Here is a 22,743-nt window from a genome sequence, read left to right on the forward strand (position 1 = left end):
CAGGTGGACAGTGAAGGGCCTTCTTTTGAAATGATACCTGTAAGTTCCCTTTTTCAACAACCTTATATATAAGCTGCAAAACCAAATGACTTGAAAACTAAAGTGATTCATACCTGCTGAATAGCAGATGTAGATGGAAGATGACTCCTGTTGTCATTCTTTCTAGCAGAACCCCTATCTATGCTTTCAAAATCATTGTCCATCTCATCATCATCAAGAGTTGTTCCCTCCACCTGATCAACAAGCTTGTCGTAATGACTGGAGTGTTCAACATCCATAGCTGCAAAACCCGTGTCAATGAAAGAAGACAGGCTATGTTGCCTATTTTTCACTGTTTCCACTGAAGCTATATTGCCACCTTTTCCATTTTCAGATCCATCAGACTCTTCATGCTCTAATGCAATGCTAGCTTTCACTTTAGTCTGTGACAAAACAAGGTAAATCCTATCAATGTCATATATGCCAATTAGATACAGAGCTATAATTACCCAGCAAACCTTTGAATCAGGTAACATAAGTTGATGCTAAAACAGCCTTCTATGCTGTATTTGAAAAGTAAAGGATATCAGCTTCCTTCTATGCTATCATATAAAAGATGCACTTTAATGTACATATGTAAATACCTTCTGTTTTGGTGCTTTTGCTTTTCGTAGTTCCAAAGGATACCTGATGTACAAGACCATGAAACCATTTAAGCAGGTAGATAAGCCTCAAAATTCTGAGATGACCTACCTGAGTTAAATACACATTCAAACCCATGAGATAATAAGGGTCACTGGCATATTCCAGATGACAGGCAAGGAGCCTCTGGAAACCACCAAAGTCACAGCCAGCTGGAACGGGAGATTGGACACCATGTGGGCGGCCAAACACCAGGTACAGGCAGCTGAGTATGGACGTGGGCTAGTCAAGCATTAGCAAACACCTTAGTAAAGCCAAATTATTGATTTTTTTGAAGGTCAAAGTCCCAACATATCGTATTCAGCTCGGCCAGGACAAGATGCATTTGCAGGCAAGCACCCCACTAGCATTCAGGCACCATACAGGAAATCAGCCCTATATTGTTGTTTCATATACCGTATTGCTTCTTCCCCCATTGATTTGATTGAGATTCTTAAACTGGACAGCAAATTAAAAGAGGCACTCTCTATGATTTAGATAAGGTTCATCTCATGCTTGTTTTGACCTAACAACTCTTCCACAAAAACCCGTGATTTTTTTGGGTAGACTATCAACTCTTCCACGAAAACCAACTATCAACTTTTAGGCTCACAGGCCCAGGCAGAGAACCTGTAATTGCACAAATAGAACCTGTAATTGCACAAATTGGGAGCTACAAAGGAAAAAGCCCAAATTTTCATTGATGCATTGACTCCAATTTGATGCAGTAGGCTTAATTTTGAAAAAGCCCCAAAATTTTGTGGAGGGAGCTTCAATTTGATGATTTTCATCATATATATAAAAAGGCCCAAATTCTCTATATTGCAAGAGCTCCAATTGAAGCAAAGGACTGAATTTTTGCAAAAGCCCCAAAAGTTTGTGTATGCATAACTCTAATTTGATGAGTTTTTCCAAAATTTGGGAAAAATCCCCAGATTCTTATGAATAAAGGCACTTCGATTTTGCCAATCTTGCCTCAATTTCTGAAAACCCCCAAAATATTGTAATTGTTAGAGCCTTAATTAATTGATTCTTACCTAACCCCTATTTTTGCTACCGTGGATATCTGTAGGTAGAGTCAGCTATGGTGGCATCTTTGTGGTTAGCAACAGGGGCGATGATAGAGGAGATCTTGAACAAGCGATGGCGGGCTGCAAATGTCCGAGTGGCGATGATTGTTAGGTAAATGTAATCCCAACTCCTTAGTCCAATTTAATGTGTGGTGGCTAGGCTAGTGGTCAGTGGTTGGTGTAAAGCCTACAAACGGTTGGTGCATATGGTTCATGCAACTCATGCAACTAAAAATAGGGTAGAGGGGTCTCTAAATAAGGTACAAGTCGTGATCAAGTGATTATGTAAGTTTGGTTCATGCCTAATCATAATTAGAGTCTTTTTGTGTTAATCTCAAAGCAATTTCTGCATATACTAGTTTTTGTCCCTCATGTTCATGATGTTTTGTACAAGCTTTGATCCACCTTGAGTATGTTTTGATCAATATTCATAGTTGAATTATCATATCCAACATTTGGTATCAGAGCATGATCCAATTAGGTTTAGTTTATTAGCAAAAACCCTAATCTCTCTCTTAATCACCATAGCCTGTTTTTTCCCTGTTTGGACAACATGCTGTAGATTGCCTCCATGCTTGCATCTGAGGAGATTATACTTCAATATTTTGATATAGGCCTCTTACTTTGATCCCACGCAAGCCCTAAAACGAAGCTCGAAGGCGGGTTTGGTCGCTTCTTCACGAAATCATCGTCGCCATCAAAACAGGCAGCGTTCTCCTAATCGCGTTCATTTGGCGCCGTCTCTATGAATTTGCCTAATTCCTCTTAGGTACTTCAAGTCTATAATGTAAGGATTCAGCATACCAAATCTTGTAGTAATTGGTCCGTAGGAGCTGCTGTACGGAGTCTTTTTTCAGTCGCCTGTTTTTTGCCTCTTTTGCTCCAACAACATGGTGCTTATTATTTTGATCTATATTGATGATATTATTATTATTTGGGCTTAAATCATCTATATGAGCAAGTTATCAACATCAAGCATCATATTGCATCATCATGAGCTCCAAATTCCCCGACAAATTCAACGGAACTAGATTTCATACCTGGCAAATCAAGATGAAGGGCTACCTCATAAAGAAAAATCTGTGGAGTACGGTCAAGCCACTTCCTGAAGATGAAGCAGGTATTTCTGCTCTGCAGTTACAAGAGCTACAACGGCTGCACTTCAAGCAAAAGATGAGCAAGCACTTGGTATTATCATTACTTCTTTAGAAGATGATTTCATTCATTATATTGATAATGTTGAGTCAGCTATGGAAGCTTGGGAATTACTAGAGCGTACTTTTGGTGCAAAGGCAAAGCCAAGATCAGTTTGAAGATGCAACTCTTTGATCTAACCATGGAGAGTAATGAAAATTTAACAGCTTTGATTAACAGGTTGAAGAGCTTAATGACACAATTGGTTTATGTTAAGTCTCCTGTTCCTGAAGAGGATGCTATTGCTATCTTGCTTAAAAGCTCACCTTCAAGCTTTAGGCAAATTGTGACGGTACTTAAAGAGAAGGAGCCAGTCCCTTCCTTGGAAAGTATCATAAATTCTTTGCAGGAAGAAGACAAGAAGATTACAAAGGATGTGATAGATCCTTATTCACATGCATATACTACTATTTCGACATCGGCAAAGAAGAAGTGTACTATTTGTGGTCGTACAAATCATCTTACTAAGGACTGTTTCTCCAAACATCCTTGTGAGTATTGTGGAAAGACGAATCATCCATCCGCAAAGTGCTACCAAAGAGATCAAAAGCTAGCAAAGGCACATGTGGTTGAAGAAGTCAACCAAGTGAAAGAAACAAATCTTTGTTCTAGTCTTAGTATAAAAGATGTAGATGATGATTATGCTTTTTAAATTATGTCATGTATGTGGTTGAGTCAAGACTTATGTTGTTCCAACTTGCGAGTTGTAGAGGAGAGTACACCACCTTATGTTGTTGTTAAGGGGGGACTCTTACTCATTGTGTCAAGGAGGTATGTTAGACTTGTTCATGTTCTTGTAAGAAGTTGGTCTTAAGGGGGGATTGTTAGGTAAATGTAATCCCAACTCCTTAGTCCAATTTAATGTGTGGTGGCTAGGCTAGTGGTCAATGGTTGGTGTAAAGCCTACAAACGGTTGGTGCATATGGTTCATGCAACTCATGCAACTAAAAATAGGGTAGAGGGGTCTCTAAATAAGGTACAAGTCGTGATCAAGTGATTATGTAAGTTTGGTTCATGCCTAATCATAATTAGAGTCCTTTTGTGTTAATCTCAAAGCAATTTCTGCATGTACTAGTTTTTGTCCCTCATGTTTATGATGTTTTGTACAAGCTTTGATCCACCTTGAGTATGTTTTGATCAATATTCATAGTTGAGTTATCATATCCAACAGATGCAGCACGTGGACGAGACATTAATGGTGTTGGAAATACGATAGAGATGAAGCCGAGCAGGTCAACAATTCGAAGACCAACGTGCGTAGAAGATGCAGTGCCTCCTGTGGGCGAAGTAACTGCGACGGTAGGTGAAGGCGCAAGTGAGAAGAGTGACACAGGTCGGCCATGGACTGATGGGACACTTCTCTAGTTTCCTTGTTAGTCATAACCTCTATGGTCAAGTGAGGATGCATATGCGATCATTACTTATATATGGGAATGTGGATGATGCCATTATTTAATTCCATATGTGTGACGTATGTTTATCAGAGATATTTTATGTGTGGAATGAGCCTTTTATTTATATCGTTTTCCAGGATTAATGTGTTTAAGCAACTGTGTGCGTTGGTATGATATAGTCACGATTAATGTGTTTAATCGGCTTTGTGGCTCGTATTTGGCATTCCCAACTCATAACTCTAGTCTTTGTTTTTTGTTGTACCATGATGAGGTTACGTGGACACTAATGTATCACTTTTGGTCTCATAAACCCGCTGGGTCTTTTGAAGACATATAATATAACTTTCTTTCTTTCTCTCTTTTAGTACCATGATGATGTATTCCATGGACATGATGTAACATTTTGGTCTCATAGGTCATTTTGGCCTTTTGAAGACGTTAATACAACTTTCTTTCTTTCTTTCGTTCTTTGAATCATTTTGGTCTCATAGACCTTTTGGTTCGTTTGAAAATGTTAATATAACTTTGTTTCTTTCTTTCTCTCTTTGTCTCATGTCTATGCACCAAGTCACCATGACTTGATCTCTCCTTCTACTCACACCCACATCAAAGGCTAAAACCATGTTCACTAATATGGTATCAGAGCTAGGCTGAACCACCTCTGTGTTTCCCTTTGCTGCCTCCCATGGTGCGTTTTCTGATTGGACTGCCAGGAGCTCTACAGTCACCATCATCAGCATCATTAAAGGTGTGTTTTTTCTGTTGCCGCCACTGCTGAAGCCAATGACGTCAACGCCTTCACCACCTTGCCGCCACTGCTGATACTGGTGATGTCAATGCCTTCAGCACCATGCTACCTGTTTCTGATGCTGCTGACTGCCTCTGATGATACTGCCACCGCTGATGCTGCCATGCTGCCACTTTTGATGATATTGATGATGCTGATGCTGCAGTCGTCTTCACAAACATCATACTGCTGCTGATTCTGTGCCCACCAAGTTATCAGAACAGTCCACAACCAGTAGCACCTCTCCGTTTTTTTTTTTTTTGACAAATGGCAGCCTCCTCAGTGGAGCCTTCACACCATCCACAGGTGGGCCACCTCCTCATGACGCTGCTGAAAAGTCGTGTGCTGCCCGCAGTGAGCCATCTTCGTGTTTTCAGACAAACTGCAGCCTTCTCTGCAGTTTGATATGCTGCCTCTCGAGCACATGACATGAGCCACGTCAACAGCTCAGTCCCTCACCTATCACCACTTGATATTTGAGGAACGCCCGACTTCTCTTAATGCGAGGAGTATGGAACATTGTCAAGGGATGGAGAAGAAGCCTGAAGCACATGACCACAAAACCCTAATACTTGGGGCTTGCTGACAACCTCATCCACCATGTGGACTTCGACAAAACAGCCCAAGAGGTATGGGAGAAGTTGGAAAACCTATTCGGCAACAAAATCAACAACTCAAAGGTATTCCTCAACAACTCAAAGGTATTCCTTAAGCAGAAGTTTTTTTATTTAAGGATGAATTACAATCAAACTTTGGGTGAACATTTGAGCAACTTAGGCTCCATCATTCAACAACATGCTGATGAAGATGATATGAAAGCTGTCCTATTCACCAGCTTAGAGGGGAATTTCAAAATACAATGAGATCCTACCAGTATTAAGAATTTCTCATGAGATGGAATATGGTGAGTTGATAAAAATTCTTATTGAAGAAGCCTACTATCTTAGAGAACTCACTGAAGCAACACTTGACGTAGAGAAAGGCAAACAGGGAAGAAGGACCATCATGTGCACCTACTGCAAAAAGCTTGGACATATAGAAGACAAGTGTTTTAAGAAGATGGGCAAAGAACAATCAAAGATTCATGCAAACTTGGTACACGTGCATGAAGATGAAGCTGAAGCCTCTACAACAACCGAAGAAAAAGTCCTCACTGTCATGGCAAAACTCTCTTAATGAGGAAGATTATGATTGGGCTTTCTAGTCCTTTTTTGTATGAGTCTAGCAGCACCCATCAGCCAGTTGAGTCATCAGTTACACCCGCCACCAGTGCCACCAAGCCCATTTTTGGAAGTCAATTTTTTTTCAATTGTTTTTGCACAGGTGTATTCCTCATCATTTTCCAAGTCTCCCACAACAAAGAAATCCAAAATCAGAGCCCGTTTAGGCCATCAAAACCCTTCTGCAAATTATCAGCTTTTCCAAAAACAAAGTTGAATCGAGCCCCAGGTTGAATTTTGCATTTCTTGTGCTCTCTTTTTGTACAATCGACATCTACATACGACATTCCGACACCTTACTGGGGTCCTTTTTGGTCATCAAGTCTCTATTCAGATAACTTTTATGTCCTTTACACTATCATTTCAATACACCTACAGGAGCTTGTCATCAGTGGGTCATTGGGCATCTCAGAAGGCTGCCTTTCAATGGACATTGAGTGTCTACAGTGCATTGTGCAGTAACATTTGCTTGGGGAAGATTGTTAGTTTGCTTTGAGCAGGGTTAGTTCCGTACGTCGTGCGACTGAAATCGTACGTACCTGCTGTACGGTACGGTACGGTACGGTACGGTACGGATTCGTACGATACCGTACGTTTTTTTTGTGGTGGTGGTGGTGTTGTTGTTGTTGTTGTTGTTGTTGCGTGGAGCAATTTCAGTCTTCTAGAGAGCCATTCATCGCCCTTTGCAGCCTATAGGAAGCTGTTTGTCAGGAGCGTGTGCACTTGCCATTGCCATATTAGGCAAGCGATCATATTGCCTGATGAGGAGGAGGAGGCAATCTTCATGGAGCTCTATAGTGAGCTTCCATTGCCCCCTCATGATGATACCCCACTGCCTAGAGAGCCCTTGTTTGATGATGATGGCAACCTACTTAGCGAGAATGATCCCCAGAGTGTCTCGTCCACCTTCGAAGAGTCCTCTTCAGAGAACTCTCTTGATGGACACTCTAGTAGTGATCATGTTGATGATCATGCAGATGTTGGTGATGATGTAGACTTTTGATATGTTATAGCTCTCTAGGCATTGGGCATCTATCTCCTTCTAGCCCATCGATGATGTATTGTAGTATGTAGTATACTGTATCATGTATGTACGCATGTTGGCGGTCGCCCATGCCATGAGTTTTTGGCCTATCCTTTTGTAGCAATTTTGTACTCTAATGGCATGATGACATTATGTTCATGGTTCTACTATTTTGTAACTTCTTGTCTATAATTTTTAAGTTTAGGAAGTATTTTTTTTTAAAAACGTACTAATATCGTACCGTACCTCAAAAAATTTTAAGGTACCAATTAGTACCGTATTTTATCGTACCGTACCATATCGTACCTTTCGTACTAACTAACCATGGCTTTGAGTCATGGCTAATAATGATGTATTCAGGATGCTCTCTATTGAGGACAAGCTTGACGGGACTAACTACCCGTTGTGGACCTACATGATGAGGCATTTACTTGTAGCCAAAGGACTTTGGGGTATTGTCACATGCGAGAACAGCTTGCACACATTGATGAGATTATTCCTGACAGTTCTCTTGTCACTACCATCCTCAATGCATTGCCTGACACCTATTACGGCTTTGCTACTACACTTCGGCTCCTCATGAGAGGCAATGCAAATGCCTTTTCTTTGAATGAGCTAGTGTCTTTGGTTCTACAAGAGGAGCAATCCCAAACAAACAGATCAAGAATGATGGTTGGTGATCAAGCATTTGCCACTCAAGGCAAATGTAAAGGCAAGGCATCCAATGCCAGTGGCTACAAAGCTAAAGGTGGGACACCTGCCTCTTTTGGCAAGGATGTAGACAAGGGTGACAATGAGAAGACCAAGAAGAAGGGTAAACTGTCAGAAGCCAATAATTACAGTAAATGTAATTACTGTTGGAAGCTAGGGCACTACATCAATGAATGCAAGAAGAGGCTTGCAAAAGAGAAGGAGAAGAAATACTCTGGCATGTCTATGGCAGATGCATCAGCACCAAGTGCTGACAAAAAGGATTCAGATCGAACATCTGAAATGGTGAGAGACAAAGGCCAATCCACAATCGCCTGAATCTTCTTAGGATCTACTGCAATCTCATTGGCAGAAATGATGTGACCAAGATATTCCACATGGTTCTTGAAAAATTCGCTCTTCTTCTTGTTGATGTACAGCACATTGGTGCATAGTACTTCAAAGACAATCTGTAAATGCTCTTTGTGATCGACCATAGATCAGCTAAAAACTAGAATATCATCGAGATAAACGATCACAAACTTGTCCAAGTACGGCCCAAAAATTTCATTCATCAAGGTCATGAAAGTGGCCGGGGCATTGGTTAACCCAATAGGTATGACCAAGAATTCATAATGGCCATATTTTGTCCGAAAGGCTGTCTTGTATTCATCACCATTACGGATACGAATTTGATGATAGCCGGACTTCAAATCAATCTTGGAAAACACCTTTGCACCAAGCAGCTGGTCGAACAACTCATCGATGCGAGGCAAAGGGAATTCGTTCTTGATTGTCAGCTTGTTGAGAGCACGGTAATCAATGCAAACCACATTGATCCATCTTTCTTTTTGACAAGCAAAACCGGGGCTCCGAAGGGACTCTTGCTGGGGCAGATGTGACCTTTGTCCAACAACTCTTGTAATTGCCTTTGTATCTCTTGAGATTCAGAGTAAGAGACACGGTATGGAGCTCGGGTTGGAGGAGGTTGACCTGGGATAAGATCAATCGGGTAATCCACAGGACGACGAGGAGGCAATGTCGTCGGAAGGTCATTCGGAAACAGATCCTGAAAAGGCCTGAAGAAGGGTTGCTCCAAGTAAGCAGTTGTTGATGACGAGGCTCGAGATTGCTCACTAGTTTCTGCTTCAATCTCTCGTAACATGGCCAAGGATATTGTACAGTCACGTTTGCGGACGAGGCGCTTGACTTGCAGGGCAAAAACAATAGTGATGGGTTTGGCACTAAAAAGGCCACGAAGTTCCAGCTCTCGACCATCATGGTATAACTGGATTGAATGAGAACGAAAGCTGATCACTGGATCATATCGATACAGCCAAGATTGTCCCAGTATCATGTCATAATGTGACAAAGGCATCACTAAAAAATTAAGGTGATCTTGGTAATCTTGAATCTGGAACTGAAGCTGTTGCACCTTTTTGTTACAATTAAGGAAGGATCTATCAGCAAGCTCTACTTGAAAAGCATCCACAAAATGTCGGGTCTGTAGAGGCGAAGCTTGCGAACCAAAGAAGTGCCCACAAAATTAGTGAAACAGCCACTGTCCACCAGCACATTGATGGGATGGTCGCCAATGAAACCCAAAAGACTAAGGACCTGCTTGGAAAGATTCACCGGAACAGGGTTGGTACTTTGGCCATTAAGCATCAGGGTACTGACAACTTCAGAAACGCGAACAGAGCAAGATATTTGTTTGTTTTTGTCTTTCACAGGAGGCGGGTCATGATCAGCATGGTGGCAACTGTCCACCTGAGAATTGCGCCGAGTGTTGGAGGGTTTAGGGTGCTGAGGACATTCATACCACCGGTGATCGCCAGAACATATTGTACAGAGGCTTGGACGACTAGGTTGGGATGAAGTGGCAGTCGATGAAGAGGTTTGCTTTCCTGAAGAGGTTTCTCGCTTGAAGTTGCGCCGATCATTGCTACGACGGTCCTGTCGGGACCGATCTCGGTTTCTGCTGCCAGAGGATTCGGTATGAAAGGGGCCTGCGTTTGACGCGGGAGCTTGCCCGGACAAGCGCGACCGGAAGAACTGTTGTCCAGAATATGGTCGCCGAGAGTTTGGTTGTCCAGGATTGGGACGCTGGGGTTGGCTAGTCCCATTGGGTCGATTTCGCTGGTAAGAACCGGCGCCGAAGGAAAAGTTCCTGGGAGGACGTTGTACTTATGGACTTCGTCTTGGATCGTGGTGTCACCAGCCTAGACATTTCCCAGTCTGAAAGGGGTCTAGTGGACTCCATGATGTTTAAATATTTGAAAAGTACAAGCTTTGGGAATGGGGGATTATCCTAGAATACAAAGGACCACACTCCTAAAATTTAGGAGAGTTGCTATTTTTGGCCCAACTCCGATGGAAATTCTGTTCGCGTCATTACATCTGGAATTGAGGAGATACCAAGAGTTGGCAAAGAGCCTATGACAGAATGTCTACCAGTTGGGATATTTTTAGAGATAAAGTTTATAGAAGGACCCATCTCTTAGGTTGGGACATGTGGCAAGAAAGTGGACCAAAGTGAGACAAGTGGCCTGACACTTGTTAGAAAGTGGATCAAAGTGAGACAAGTGGCCTCACACTTGTCACTTCAGCTATTGTGTGGCTCTCCACTTGTCATTGTAGCCTTCTCTTGCCATTTTAGCTCATGGGAGGCCCAAATCTATAAATTGGAGCCCTCTCTCTTCATTAATAGAGGCTCTCTTGCTGCACACTAGCCTCTACCACCGTTACAGGCTGCCCTAATGATGGCTACTCTCTTTCTCTCTCACTTGAAGGCTGCCCATGAAGAATACCGGCTGTTGGGGACTGTTTTGGAGGCTTCCATCGCGAAGAAATACTGAAGGCAAGGGTATTTAATCATTTATTATGATTTCTAGCCATTGTACTTGTTGTACCAACATTTGTACTTGCTGTACCAGCCCTTGTACTGGCTATACCAGCTTCTGTACTCGCTGTACCACCCATTGTACCGGCTATACCAGCTTTTGTACTTGATGTACCTGATGTACCAGCCATCGTACCGGCTGTACCAACCACTGTACCTACTATACCGGCTGAATGGAGAGTTGTACTTGTTGTACCCTTTCTATTGCATGAAGACCCGTGGTTTTTGGGGAAGAATCAGTACCCACACGGAGGTATATGGATTATATTGTTGGCTCGGCATTTCTACAGCCTATGTTCCGACTTGGTTGCCTCGTGTTGGGCTGTGTTATGGCATTTGTATATGGATAATATGGCATCTCCCGTGGGGAGAGTAAGGCCCTCAAAGCTTGTACATGATATTATTCTCCTTGGGTAATAAAATACTCCAAGGGGGGGGGGGGTCGGCCCATCCCGGCCTCTATGCGGTGTGTCACACGTGCAAGCTCCATTTTCAGCATTTGTGGATGTTTTGTCCAGCTTTATGTTTTATGCAAAGTGATGATGGATATGTGTTAAGGCTGTGGCCATGTTTAAGTGTTTTAACATGCACTGATGGTATCAACAAGTGTGTAAAAGGCCCTAGTCCCCCGGGCACCCGCCGCGAGTTTCACGTGGGTTCAAGCCCGTCAATGAAACTGTGAAGCTGGTCAGAGGGGCTGAGTGTCTCTATCTCGAGAGCCAGTTTTTGAAACTCTGATATGTACGCGGCCACGGAGCCAGTTTGACTCAGGTGGCGGAGAGAAGACCTGGCATGAAAGTTCGCATTTGCAAGCTCAAAAGCCTTGCGACGAGCACGCCGGAATTTATCCCACGTCGGAGTAGACTTGCCATCTGAAATCCCGCGTCGCGACTCGCCACCAAAGGAAGGCGGTATCTTTCAAAAGGGTACTGGCCAATGCCACCTTTTTATTTTCGGGCAATACGGTATTTGAGAAATAAACCTCCATCTTGTAGAGCCAGTGATCGATTAACCGCTTATCGCGGCGGCCATTGTAGGGCTCAGGTAACTTGATATCCATCTTTCTTGTATGTGCTGTGGTCATTAATTTATACAAAAGTTTGAGTTCAACATTGTCTACCTCGGCGGTCGGATCGGGAGGAGTTGAGGGATCATCCTACTGGCCCACCGAGGATGATGATGAAGTCGGTGAACGCGATCGACGCGCTCGTTGTGACTTCCTGGATCCCTCGCGCTGGTGTTGGTGCCGTTGTTGCATGTCTTCCATTTGTGATCGCATTGATGCCATACCGTCGAAAAGGACCCTTTGCAAGTCCTCCATCTGTTGTTGAAGAGTGGTCATCTGCAAGACCTCCATCTGAGGATCGGCGGGTGGCACGTTGTTGTGCGAAGTCGACATCTGGAGAACTCAGAGAGAGTACTGAGGCGAAGCAGGAAAGGTCCACCCGAGATGTAGGATGGAAGGAACAGCTGCTGGAGAGGCAGTAACAGGATCCTTGTACTCGAAGTCGGGGTCCTCCACTTCCTCGGGATCGTCCTCGGAGGTTACTTCGTTTACTTCCACTTCTTCGTTTGGTTCCGCCAAAGAGCTGGGCACCGAAGATAATGGAGTATAATCGGGGACGAAGATCTCGCAGTAGAATGTCACAGGAGGGCACGTGGAGGAGATATTGCGGAGGCCATCCACACTGCACTCTGAAAGAAAGTGTGCCAACTGAGGGTACCGTGACAGAAAGTACTCGAAATGAGCAAGGTGCAGTGGCTTGCAGGTGAGGAAAATAGTCCAGATCGCCCAAGTGTCGGGTTCGGTTACATGCGGGCTGCTGACATGTATGCGGTACACCTGTGAGGCCGGGGCTACTGGGATAGGAGAGTCCGGGAGACCTGGAATCCACCCAGCATCGGCGGAAAGTGGCACCGGTTCCGGAGTGGGGGCACAAAGAGGGCTGTGTTCGGGAAGGAGAGCCTCGGGGATCTCATCGATGTAACTCAGGTAGGGGATGTGCATGTAGGGCTCCTTCAGAAAAGTCCATGAAGCATGCACGTGGATGGCAAGGGCGCACACACAGTGTGACGTGGGCAGAGCCGGGAGAGAGGGTGAAGGCAAAAGTGCAGCCGGCGGCATCTTGACAGCCCGGGGGAGGGGGGGGGGAGTTAAACGTCGAATCGCCAACGGAGGGGGGGGGGGGGCACTTCAACCTCGCACACCTTTTTTTTTAAATTGATTAGAGGCCCAAATGCCACGTAGCGTGCCCAAGATTTTATTTTTATTTTTTTTTGTTTATGGTTTAAGGGTGACGGTGACAATTCACGTACCCGACCGAAAGAGGGGGTGCGCCGCTTCGAAAAGGCGCCGCCTGCTGCATCTGCACGATGCGAAGAGGGGGGGACGGTCGATGCTCAGCAGCAAGGGGCGCTCAAGGCCGGCAGCTACACGAAGCGAGGAGGGGGCTCATGGCCTGCAGCGAACGAAGCGAGGAGGGGGGTTGTGCGCGCCAGGTCCGCCATCGCTCCATAACTTCTATACAACACACGTGTGGGTTGTCGAGGGGGAAGAATGCTGAGTGAAGAGGCTAAGTGGCCCGCATAACCCACGGGGGAGAAAATATATATATATATATATATATTTTACATCACCATGGGCAAAGCTTTACGCAAAGTCCACCATCGCTCCGCTGCTTCCATACAACACTGAGAAGTGGGGTGGACGAGGGAGTGTCACGGAGAGGGTGAGGGCTTCACAACCCACGAGTAGGAAAGGTTTTAGCTCTGATACCACTGTGAGGATTATGTTGTTAATCCCTCATATTGTGTACTAATTACTACTTAAGTACTTAACTTAGAGAACAAGAGACTTCAGGAGAACACTTGAGAGAAGATTGAATTGAATTGATTAAACTGAGTACAATAGGTCTCTTATATAGGAGATGAAGAGACACATTTGAAGAGGCATGTCCTTTGATGAAAGGACATGACCATAGACGAAAGGATACAACTTTAGACTAAGGGATGTGTCTATTCGATGTAGAGGCACAACCATTCATCAAGGGATACAACCATTCGTCGAAGGGATGTGGCTATTCAATGAAGAGGTACATCCTTTGGCGAAGAGTCGCAACCAGTCGAGGGTAGGGTTTCCCTTGGTTGGTTACTCTTTGCATCTGCAACACGAATCAGCAATGAAGAGAGGATCTGATACATACATACGTCACAATCGTGACAAATTCAGTTATGTACCTGGCTATACCCACCTGTTGTACCTTGTTGCTGCCCATGTGCTGAAATCTAGTGTTGTACCTGCTGAATAGTACTTGCTGTACCCTGACCTGCTGAACAGTACTTGCTGTACCTTTCACACGTGTGTTGTACCTGCTGCAAGTACAATACCTGAATTGTACCTAGCTGGTTGTACCTGCACACGTGTGAAGTACCTGTTGTACCTGTTGCAAGTACAATACCTGAATTGTACCTGACTGGTTGTACCTGCACACGTGTGAAGTACCCATACCTGATGTACTTGATTGTACCTACTACAAATTGTAACTATTGTACCTGAATTGTACTTGCTGTACAAGGTGCCTCATGTTTCTTATTTGTGTAGATCTAAAATTTGTTAAATTAAGTTCAGAAATTTCTTTGAGTTTTGTGCAGAGCAAGAACAAAGCATGTTTATGCTGACCATGCTCAAAAAGCTTTCTTGGTGTGGTTAGTTTTTCCCTGTGTGGTGGTGCTAACCACGCCCTCAGAGCTTCTGAGAGCCAGTGAAGGTTAGACACACTAGGAAATCTGGGAGCAAAGCTTATCCGAGAGAACCAGGCCATGTTCCCTCCGCGGTGTACCCCTTGGCCTGTGTTAGTACGGGCGTGCCTGTTGGTGCATGGTCCCGGAAGACCAATGAAAGGCAGGTGTGCATCCAATGAAGGTGGGAATGTGCCTGTGATTTGAGACTTCTCCGACCAACTTCATCGACTTGAGCCAATTTGTTTGAGTTGCATTCACTCCCTGTGTGGAGAAATCTGGCCTATTTGGCCCATGACACTTGTACAAATAAATACTCCAAGAAATATAAATGTATTGAGGGGAGGCCCGGCCCTTTCCGGCCCCAATGCTGGTGTCATATGTATTTTGGGTATTTCCAGTATTTATGTTGCTAATGTTGTTTCCATTGTTAACTTTATTTAAGTGTTCTAAATATGTATATATAGTCTTCCGATCTGTAGGCCTCCTGTAGGGAGCGGTCACAATGCTCCAAAGAGGGGACACAGTTACATGTGCAAACACTCCACTTGCGTTGTCAAAGGAGTTGGAAAGATTGTGCTCATTGTTTCAAATGGTGGGACAATTACTCTCTCTCATGTATTGTATGTATAAGGTATCGATAAAAACCTCTTGTCCATTTCGGCCCTTGCTAGGTCCGGCCTAGTGGTCCGTTTTATGGATGACAGATGCACTATACATGATTGCAGTGATGGGGATATTATTATTGCATCGGGTACTTTATGTCATGGTCTCTACAGACTTGATAAGTATGAGAGAGTTACATATGATGCACATGCAGTGTCTAGTACATAGCTTTGGCATGCTCGGTTTGGTCACTTGAACTTTGCTAGTCTGCTATGCCTGCAAAGGCATGATATGGTCTATGTGTTGCCGGCACTCGATGCACCTGTCAAACATATTTGTGAGGGTTGCATTTTAGGCAAAATGCAGCAGACACCATTTCCCAAGGATGGCTCAGTGAGGGCTGCTCAAAAATTACAGCTCATACATAGTGATGTATGTGGTCCAATGAGAACACCATCCATTGGAGGTCATCTCTACTTTATTACATTCATTGATGACCTTTCCAGATTCAGTTGGATCTATGCCATGAAGAAGAAGTCAAAGGTATAGATGTAAGATTCACTCATTACATATAGATAGAGGAGAGAATGTATGTCCAAAGAGTTCAATGCAATTTGTCAAAAAGAGGCATTCAACATCAGTATAGCATGCCCTATACACCTCAAGAAAATGGTGTATATGAGAGGAAAAATAAGTCTCTCATGGAGATGGCACAATGTATGGTCAAAGGCCAAAGCTTGCCTCACACGTTTTGGATGGAAGCTGTCATGTGTGCAGCCTATGTTCCTAATAGATGTCCTACCAAGGCTTTGCAAAACATCACTCCTTACGAAGCTTGGCATGATAGGAAGCCATCCATGGGTCACATGCGTGTCTTTGGATGCTTGGCTTATGCTCGTGCTTGAGTAGCGACACACAAAGCTTGATGATAAGGCAATGAAACACATTTTTGTGGGCTACAATTCAGAAAGCAAAGGGTATCGTCTCTATCATCATGTCTCACAGTGGATTATGGTTAGTAGAGATTTGTTTTTTGTGGAGAATTCTTCGCAACCCTTGCTTGAATGCAAAAACAGCCACATACAGACTCACAGGATCTCTTTGATACTCTTCTTCCTTTGTATGGTACTTCCTTGCTTGTTGTTGGGCATTTGGACCCTCATCCTATGGCTGGAAATCAGCCCATACAAAGTGAAAATCAGCAATCAGGCATGCTTGATGTTGATCCCATTGGTCAGGCAAATGTTGATGATGCAGTGGCATAGGCACTTTGTTGATCATGCTCTCATAAGCACCTTGTGCAATGAACAGGAGCCTATATCTTTTGAGGAAGCACAGGAAGATGATCAATGGATGCATATTATGCAAAATGAGTATGAGTCACGACTCAATACTCAAGAATGACACATGGTATTTGGTAGATTTGTCTCATGGCAAAAAGGCCATTGGTACGAAGTGGGTTCACAAGTTGAAGAGAAAAGTAGATGGTAGCGTAGACCGCTACAAGGCAAGGCTTGTTGCCAAAGGCTATGCTCAACAAAAGGACATCGATTATGATGAGATTTTTGCACCCACGTCTCGTATGACCACCATTTGGTCCATAATTGCATTGGCAACACATCATGGATGACATGTACATCAATGGGACATCAAAACTCCTTCCTTAAATAGTGACTTGCACGAAGAGGTATATGTATCTCAGTCTCGTGGTTTTTTACATAGGAAAACAAAGTATGCAAGCTCAAGAAAGCCTTATATGGCCTTAAGCAGGCTCCTAGAGCATGGTATGAAAAGATACATTCATACTTGATTGCACATGGTTTCTGCAACAATCCTACAGAGAGTACTCTCTATGTACAGAGGACTCACGATAGTCTTTTGGTCATCGTCTTGTAAGTTGATGACATACTGCTCACAGGCCTTGATGAGAAACACATTTCAGTTTCAAAGCTGAATTACATTCATCATTCACGATGTCAGATCTGGGCCAGCTACATTTTCATTCGAACATTCAGTTCTTACAGCATGCAAATGGCATAATCATGGATCAATCAAAATACATACACAAACTACTTAAAAGATTTAATCTTGAGGATTGTAAGCCTGTGTCTACACCAGTTGAGACAGGTACGAGGCTTAGCATTCAAGATTCTACAGAGCCTTTTGATCAGAAATTATATCAATAAGATGTTGGTTGCTTGATTTACCTATGCAACACAAGGCCAGACATTCAATTTGGGGTCTCTCAATTGAGCAAGTTTATGCATAGCCTAAGCTTCAAGCATTGGCAGGCTATCAAGCGGGTTTTCCACTACTTTTTACAAGGCACTCAGCACCTCGGATTGTTCTATCCTGGGGGGTGATTCACAGCTGCATGCCTTTACAGATTCAGATTGGGCCGGATGTTACAACAACGAGTGTCCACTAGTGACTTTTGCTTTCGTCTTGGTGATTCATGTATATCATGACTCAACAAGAAGCAACTAGCAATGGCCACCTCCAGTTGTGAAGCTAAGTACAGGGCAGCTTTTACAACTACAATTGAGTGTCTCTTTTTTTCCCCATGCACAAGAACACACCCTAAGCCATTAGTGTGTTACCTTATCACTTCATTGTACTTTCATTTTTGGTACACCCAATCTTCATTGTGTTACGTGCTTTCTCTCTCACAAGCTAACACAACTGTGTGCTTGCTTCTCTGTGTGTGCATGAGTATTGCTACTGCTCCTCTCCACCCAAGAGTTTCTGATGTAGTCTTTGCTTTGATACCTGAAATTTATGAAGATATGCTTTGATACCTGAAATTTATGAAGATATTGCTTGGTACCATTTTCCATCGCGTATGCAAGGGGTGATTATTGATTATGGTCAATGGCATATAGGTTTGGAGAGAGAAAATTCAGCGGCTGAAAAATCAGCTGCAATAGCTATGTTCATCCCATGTCTCCTCAAGAAGAGGACCAGATATGTTATGCCAAGCATCAACTTGAATTGAATAATTATAGAAAGTTGCAAAAGTGGCAAGTCAAGTACAGATTGAAGCCTATCTTGGACAAAGGCTGCTCATTAAAATATTTCTTTAAAGGCTTACATGTAACTAGACAAAAACAATGCATCTCACAAGTACAAAAGGATAATGGAGAGTGGCCGTGCAAAATGTACTATAGCTAGAGCAAGACAGTGTGACTCACTTTGAGTAAGTTTTTGCATCGCCTCGTGTTGAAACCCCTCCTATGACACATGATCGTACAGAATTGCTTCAAGATGTCAAAGAAATAATGGATGTGCAAGAAGCCTTTGAAATAGAAAGCCTATTTACATCTATGGAGATATACAATGTAGCCAAGACTTTAAAATCTCCTAAATGGGAACTGTGGAATTTTGGCAAGAAGAACTAGTTAGGTTAGTGCTTAAGAAGCAACTCTATCAGAATTTTTCAGATTGACGTCCCATTACTCTTATGCGTGTTATTTATAAGATCATCCCTAAGATGATAACTCTGAAATCAAAAAGTTACTACATGGAGGATTACATAAAGCCCAAAATGGTTTTGTACCTAGAAGACAAATCACAGATAACATCTGTAATGCTCATGTGGGTATTGAGTATGCTGAATACTCACAAAAGGATGTACATGTTGCAAAAGCTTTTGATACAGTTCAATGGGATTTCATAGCTGTAGTGATGAACAAAGTTGGTTTTGGGCCTAAAATGCAACAAGTTATTTACTCGTTTTGTCAAGAGTACAACATGTTGTATATTAGGCAAAGGATTGTCTTGTCCTTGGATATTGGGTAAATCAATCAGGCAGGGTTTCCCATTGAGTGCATTGCTAGTTGCAATTGCCACTCACCCTTTGCTTCTATATATGGACAAACTCACGGATCAAGGGCTTTTGTATGGTTTGCAAATGCTAGATGGTTGTAATTTAGTGGCGCAGGCTTATGCTTATGATTCCTTTTTCTTCCCCAAAAACACTCTGCAAGATTTGCAAGCCCTTATGAGGGATCTCCAATTGTTTGGGTAAGCTGCAGGATAGTTCATCAATTTTCACAAATCCAAACTACTACCACTTAAAGCATCAGATTGGCACACCTTATTATGGCCTGGTCAGATCTTTCCACCAACAGATATTGTTAGACATCTGCGTTACCCATTGGGGTGGAATGTATCTGTTATTGATGCCACAAACTAGGTCTTTTAGAAGATGAAAGCAAAATTGAAATATTGGCAATTGCCTACCTGGCCTTTACATGTGCGACTGCGGATAGTGCAGTCCATCTTGATGGCTTATGTACTGTTATTCTTTTCTCTATTGGTATGGACAAAGAAACATATCACTGCTTTCATGTCTCAGACCATGAAAGTTCTATGGAAAACCAAACATCAAAAGAAATCTCTTAGGCTCTTGAGATGTGAATGGATTTGTTCATCAAAGATCCATTAAGGGCTGAATATTCTCAATATTCTCAATGTTTTGGTAAGAAAAGCAACTCTTCTGTCCACCTTTTTTGCCCACGAGTAGCCTTAGACTTTAATGATTGTAGCTATGTGTATTGCGCTTAAACATACTCTTTTGGCAGATAGCAATGTACACATTGGGATTTGCTTCTTGGAAAGTTGCATGGGAAGAAACCAATCTATCCTTTCACTGCTAGACTGATTGCTAATTGGAAAAAAGTCCTCCAGTACTTGCATTGGTCTGGAAGATCTTCAGAAACTCACTCAGATTGGAGAGTATTCACTCGAGCAGAGTTCTTTCTGGAACATCTGGTAGTTCACGAGCCAAGGAAAGCCTATTTTCTTTCCACTTAAAATATACATCTAATCTAGGATGTTGTCTCTCCGGATGGCACAATACTTACATTCCCACAGACATAGAGGATATGGAATTTGGACATGCATTACAAGCCTGTTTGGGAAAAAATGAGAGCTTTGTTGCAGCAATTTGAAGTGATTCCATCTTGTCGTTCAAGAGAACCGATTGTTAGATTGGATGTTGCAAAGAGATGAACCTGGTTTTCCCAAAGTATCTATGTCACAGCTCAGTGCTGCCCGGATATACAGATTGATAATTCCTGAGCCGTGGATTGCTGCTCGTTTAAACAATCTTTGGAATACGGAAATTGGTGGAAACAAAATCTCCAAAAGATTTGGACCAATAAATTGCCATTAAAACAGAGAGTTTTCCTTTGGTGATGCTTGGTTGGAGTGCAACCTATTAGTGAAACTCTAGCCAAAAGAAGGATAGCTTCTGCTCTTGTTTTAGATGCTCAAATCACAATGAGACTGTATCTCATTTGCTATGTGCTTGTTTGAATACCTATTTCTTTCGCTACCAAATTTCCAGGATGTTTCTTCTCCAAGCATTTTTGGATCTTTGGGAGATATAACCAAAGATTGGATGATTATGCAAGTTTCCTTACTTGGACACGCTTTTGGCACTTTAGACACTCTTGATTGGCCACAATCATCTGATCTTTCACTCTACACAAATTGACAAGTACTCATATTTTTGCTAGTCTTTGCACCAGTCCAGAGTGTCCAAAGTGCAGGATTATACAAGTTTTCTTGCTTGGAAACTATGGATTGGCTCCAATCATATGATCTTTCACTCTACACAGATTGACAAGTACTCATATTTTCGCTAGTCTTTGCACCAATCTATATATGATTGCCATAGACTACAAGAGATGGACCAACTACAGTTAGCCAACTACAGTTAGACTTGTTTTTCCACTATTTCTAATCTTGAAGAAGTTCCCCTCACTTTCGAGAGATTCTTTCCCTTGTATAGTGAAGTAATAGAATAACGTTTTTTACAAATATATATATATATACATACATACATACATACATACATATATGTGTGTGTGTGTGTGTGAATATGTATATACATGTATATGTATGTACATACATACACACATATACATGTATATACACGCGCGCGCGCGCGCACACACGGGTGTGTGTGTGTGTGTGTGTGTGTGTGTGTGGAGAAAGAAAGAAAGATATATTAAGCATCTACTAAAGACCCAATGGGCCTATGAGACCAAAGTGATACAATAATATCCATGGCATATCTCATCATGGAATGGAAAATAAAACAGAAAGAAAACATAAACATAGCTATCTTACTAGGGTGATCCGCAGACACAGGGACACCTTCATGAGAGAGCTTTGGCCCCAGCCACCCCGCCCCCTCCCTCGCCAGCCAACCATCACCAGCTTCTTCCGGACCCAGGAGGTAGAGGACACCGATATAGTGGATCCTGTGGACCCTCCACGAGCTGCTTCGGACCTACCTCGTCCGAGAGGAGTTACCTCAGAGGGAGCCTCTGCACTCTAGTGTGCCCGACGTCCCCGGCCCCCCTGTTGGCCATGAGCACCTCATCAACTCTAGATCCAACTCATGCTCAACCACCATCGAGCTACCTTTCCACGTGACATAGCTGAGGGAGACCTCTCGGCCATACTCATTAGCCCTATGCTTGATATTTTGGAGAGTGCTCATGCAGGAAGAAGCCTAGGCAACGCTGGTCCTGGAAGTCAATGATCCAGGACAGTGGACCAAATCCCTCACGAAATAGACAGTGAAACCTCCCGCAGATCTCATAGTATACTGGGCAGCGGCATAAGTAATGCTCCTCCGTCTCAACCTCTGTGTGGCATAATCGGCAGATCCTCTCCTCTCTGGGTCTCCATATGAGCTTCCCGGCTTTGAAGATGCGCTCAGCTCTACCTGTCTCCACTCTGAGGAGGTGGGATGAAACCCGTATCTGGCCAATCGCAATCTACATGGCATGGGACATGTGAACACTGAAGTAGCCCGGCTGCTGGATGAATCCATCCTCAGTGAGTGTGAGGAAGTGATCTCTGTAGAAGTGCATCTTCGTGGGGAGCTCCGAAGGTGTAGAGGCTGAGAAGATCTAACCAGATAACCCGGTTGGTATCCTCGTGAGAGAGCCGGAGAAAAGGGGAGTCCAAACTGTACTGAAGGGGGGGTAGGCGGTCCATGCGGAGGCCATATACTGAGAACCAAGTGGAAACTAGAGAGAGAGAGAGAGAGAGAGAGAGAGAGAGAGAGAGAGAGAGTTATATAGAAGTCTACAAACGACCAAAGGGTCTATCAGAACCATGGAAGAGCTGAGAGGTATACCAGCGACGATTGTCCATTTGGAAAGCATACAACTCATTTAAGAATGTGCTATGAAGTAAATCCCCTGCAATGCCAGCAAAGGTTGTTATGAGACAACTCATTTAAGAATGTGCTAAGATGTAAATCCCCTGAAATGACAGCCATGATTGTTATAAGACAACTCCTTGACTACTAGCAAGGCAAGTTTTCAAGACACATTTAAGTCATAGACATACAGTCTCCACACAACTCTGCATAAAATTGACTGATTGATGAGATTAAATTTTATTTCTATAACTGCACATGGATGCTACCTTCTC

At 43.2% G+C, this 22,743-nt stretch overlaps 1 protein-coding gene across 2 annotated transcripts in view; it reads right to left on the bottom strand.

Moving 5' to 3' along the window:
* Positions 1-22,743, bottom strand: part of LOC147612193 (Galactose oxidase/kelch repeat superfamily protein) — a 107,115-nt gene that overhangs the window by 12,909 nt on the left and 71,463 nt on the right. For both annotated transcript variants that reach the window (XM_086784083.1, XM_086784082.1), the window contains 3 exons: positions 22,445-22,508; positions 624-666; positions 114-422 (listed from right to left, as the gene is read on the bottom strand). In XM_086784083.1, coding sequence (XP_086640209.1) covers positions 114-422; positions 624-666; positions 22,445-22,508 — 416 coding nt within the window. The remainder of the gene's footprint in view (positions 1-113; positions 423-623; positions 667-22,444; positions 22,509-22,743) is intronic.

Source organism: Cibotium barometz, chromosome 46, assembly GCF_041138505.1.
Source record: "Cibotium barometz isolate CiBa-2024 chromosome 46, ASM4113850v1, whole genome shotgun sequence".
Classification (NCBI taxonomy): Eukaryota; Viridiplantae; Streptophyta; class Polypodiopsida; order Cyatheales; family Cibotiaceae; genus Cibotium; species Cibotium barometz.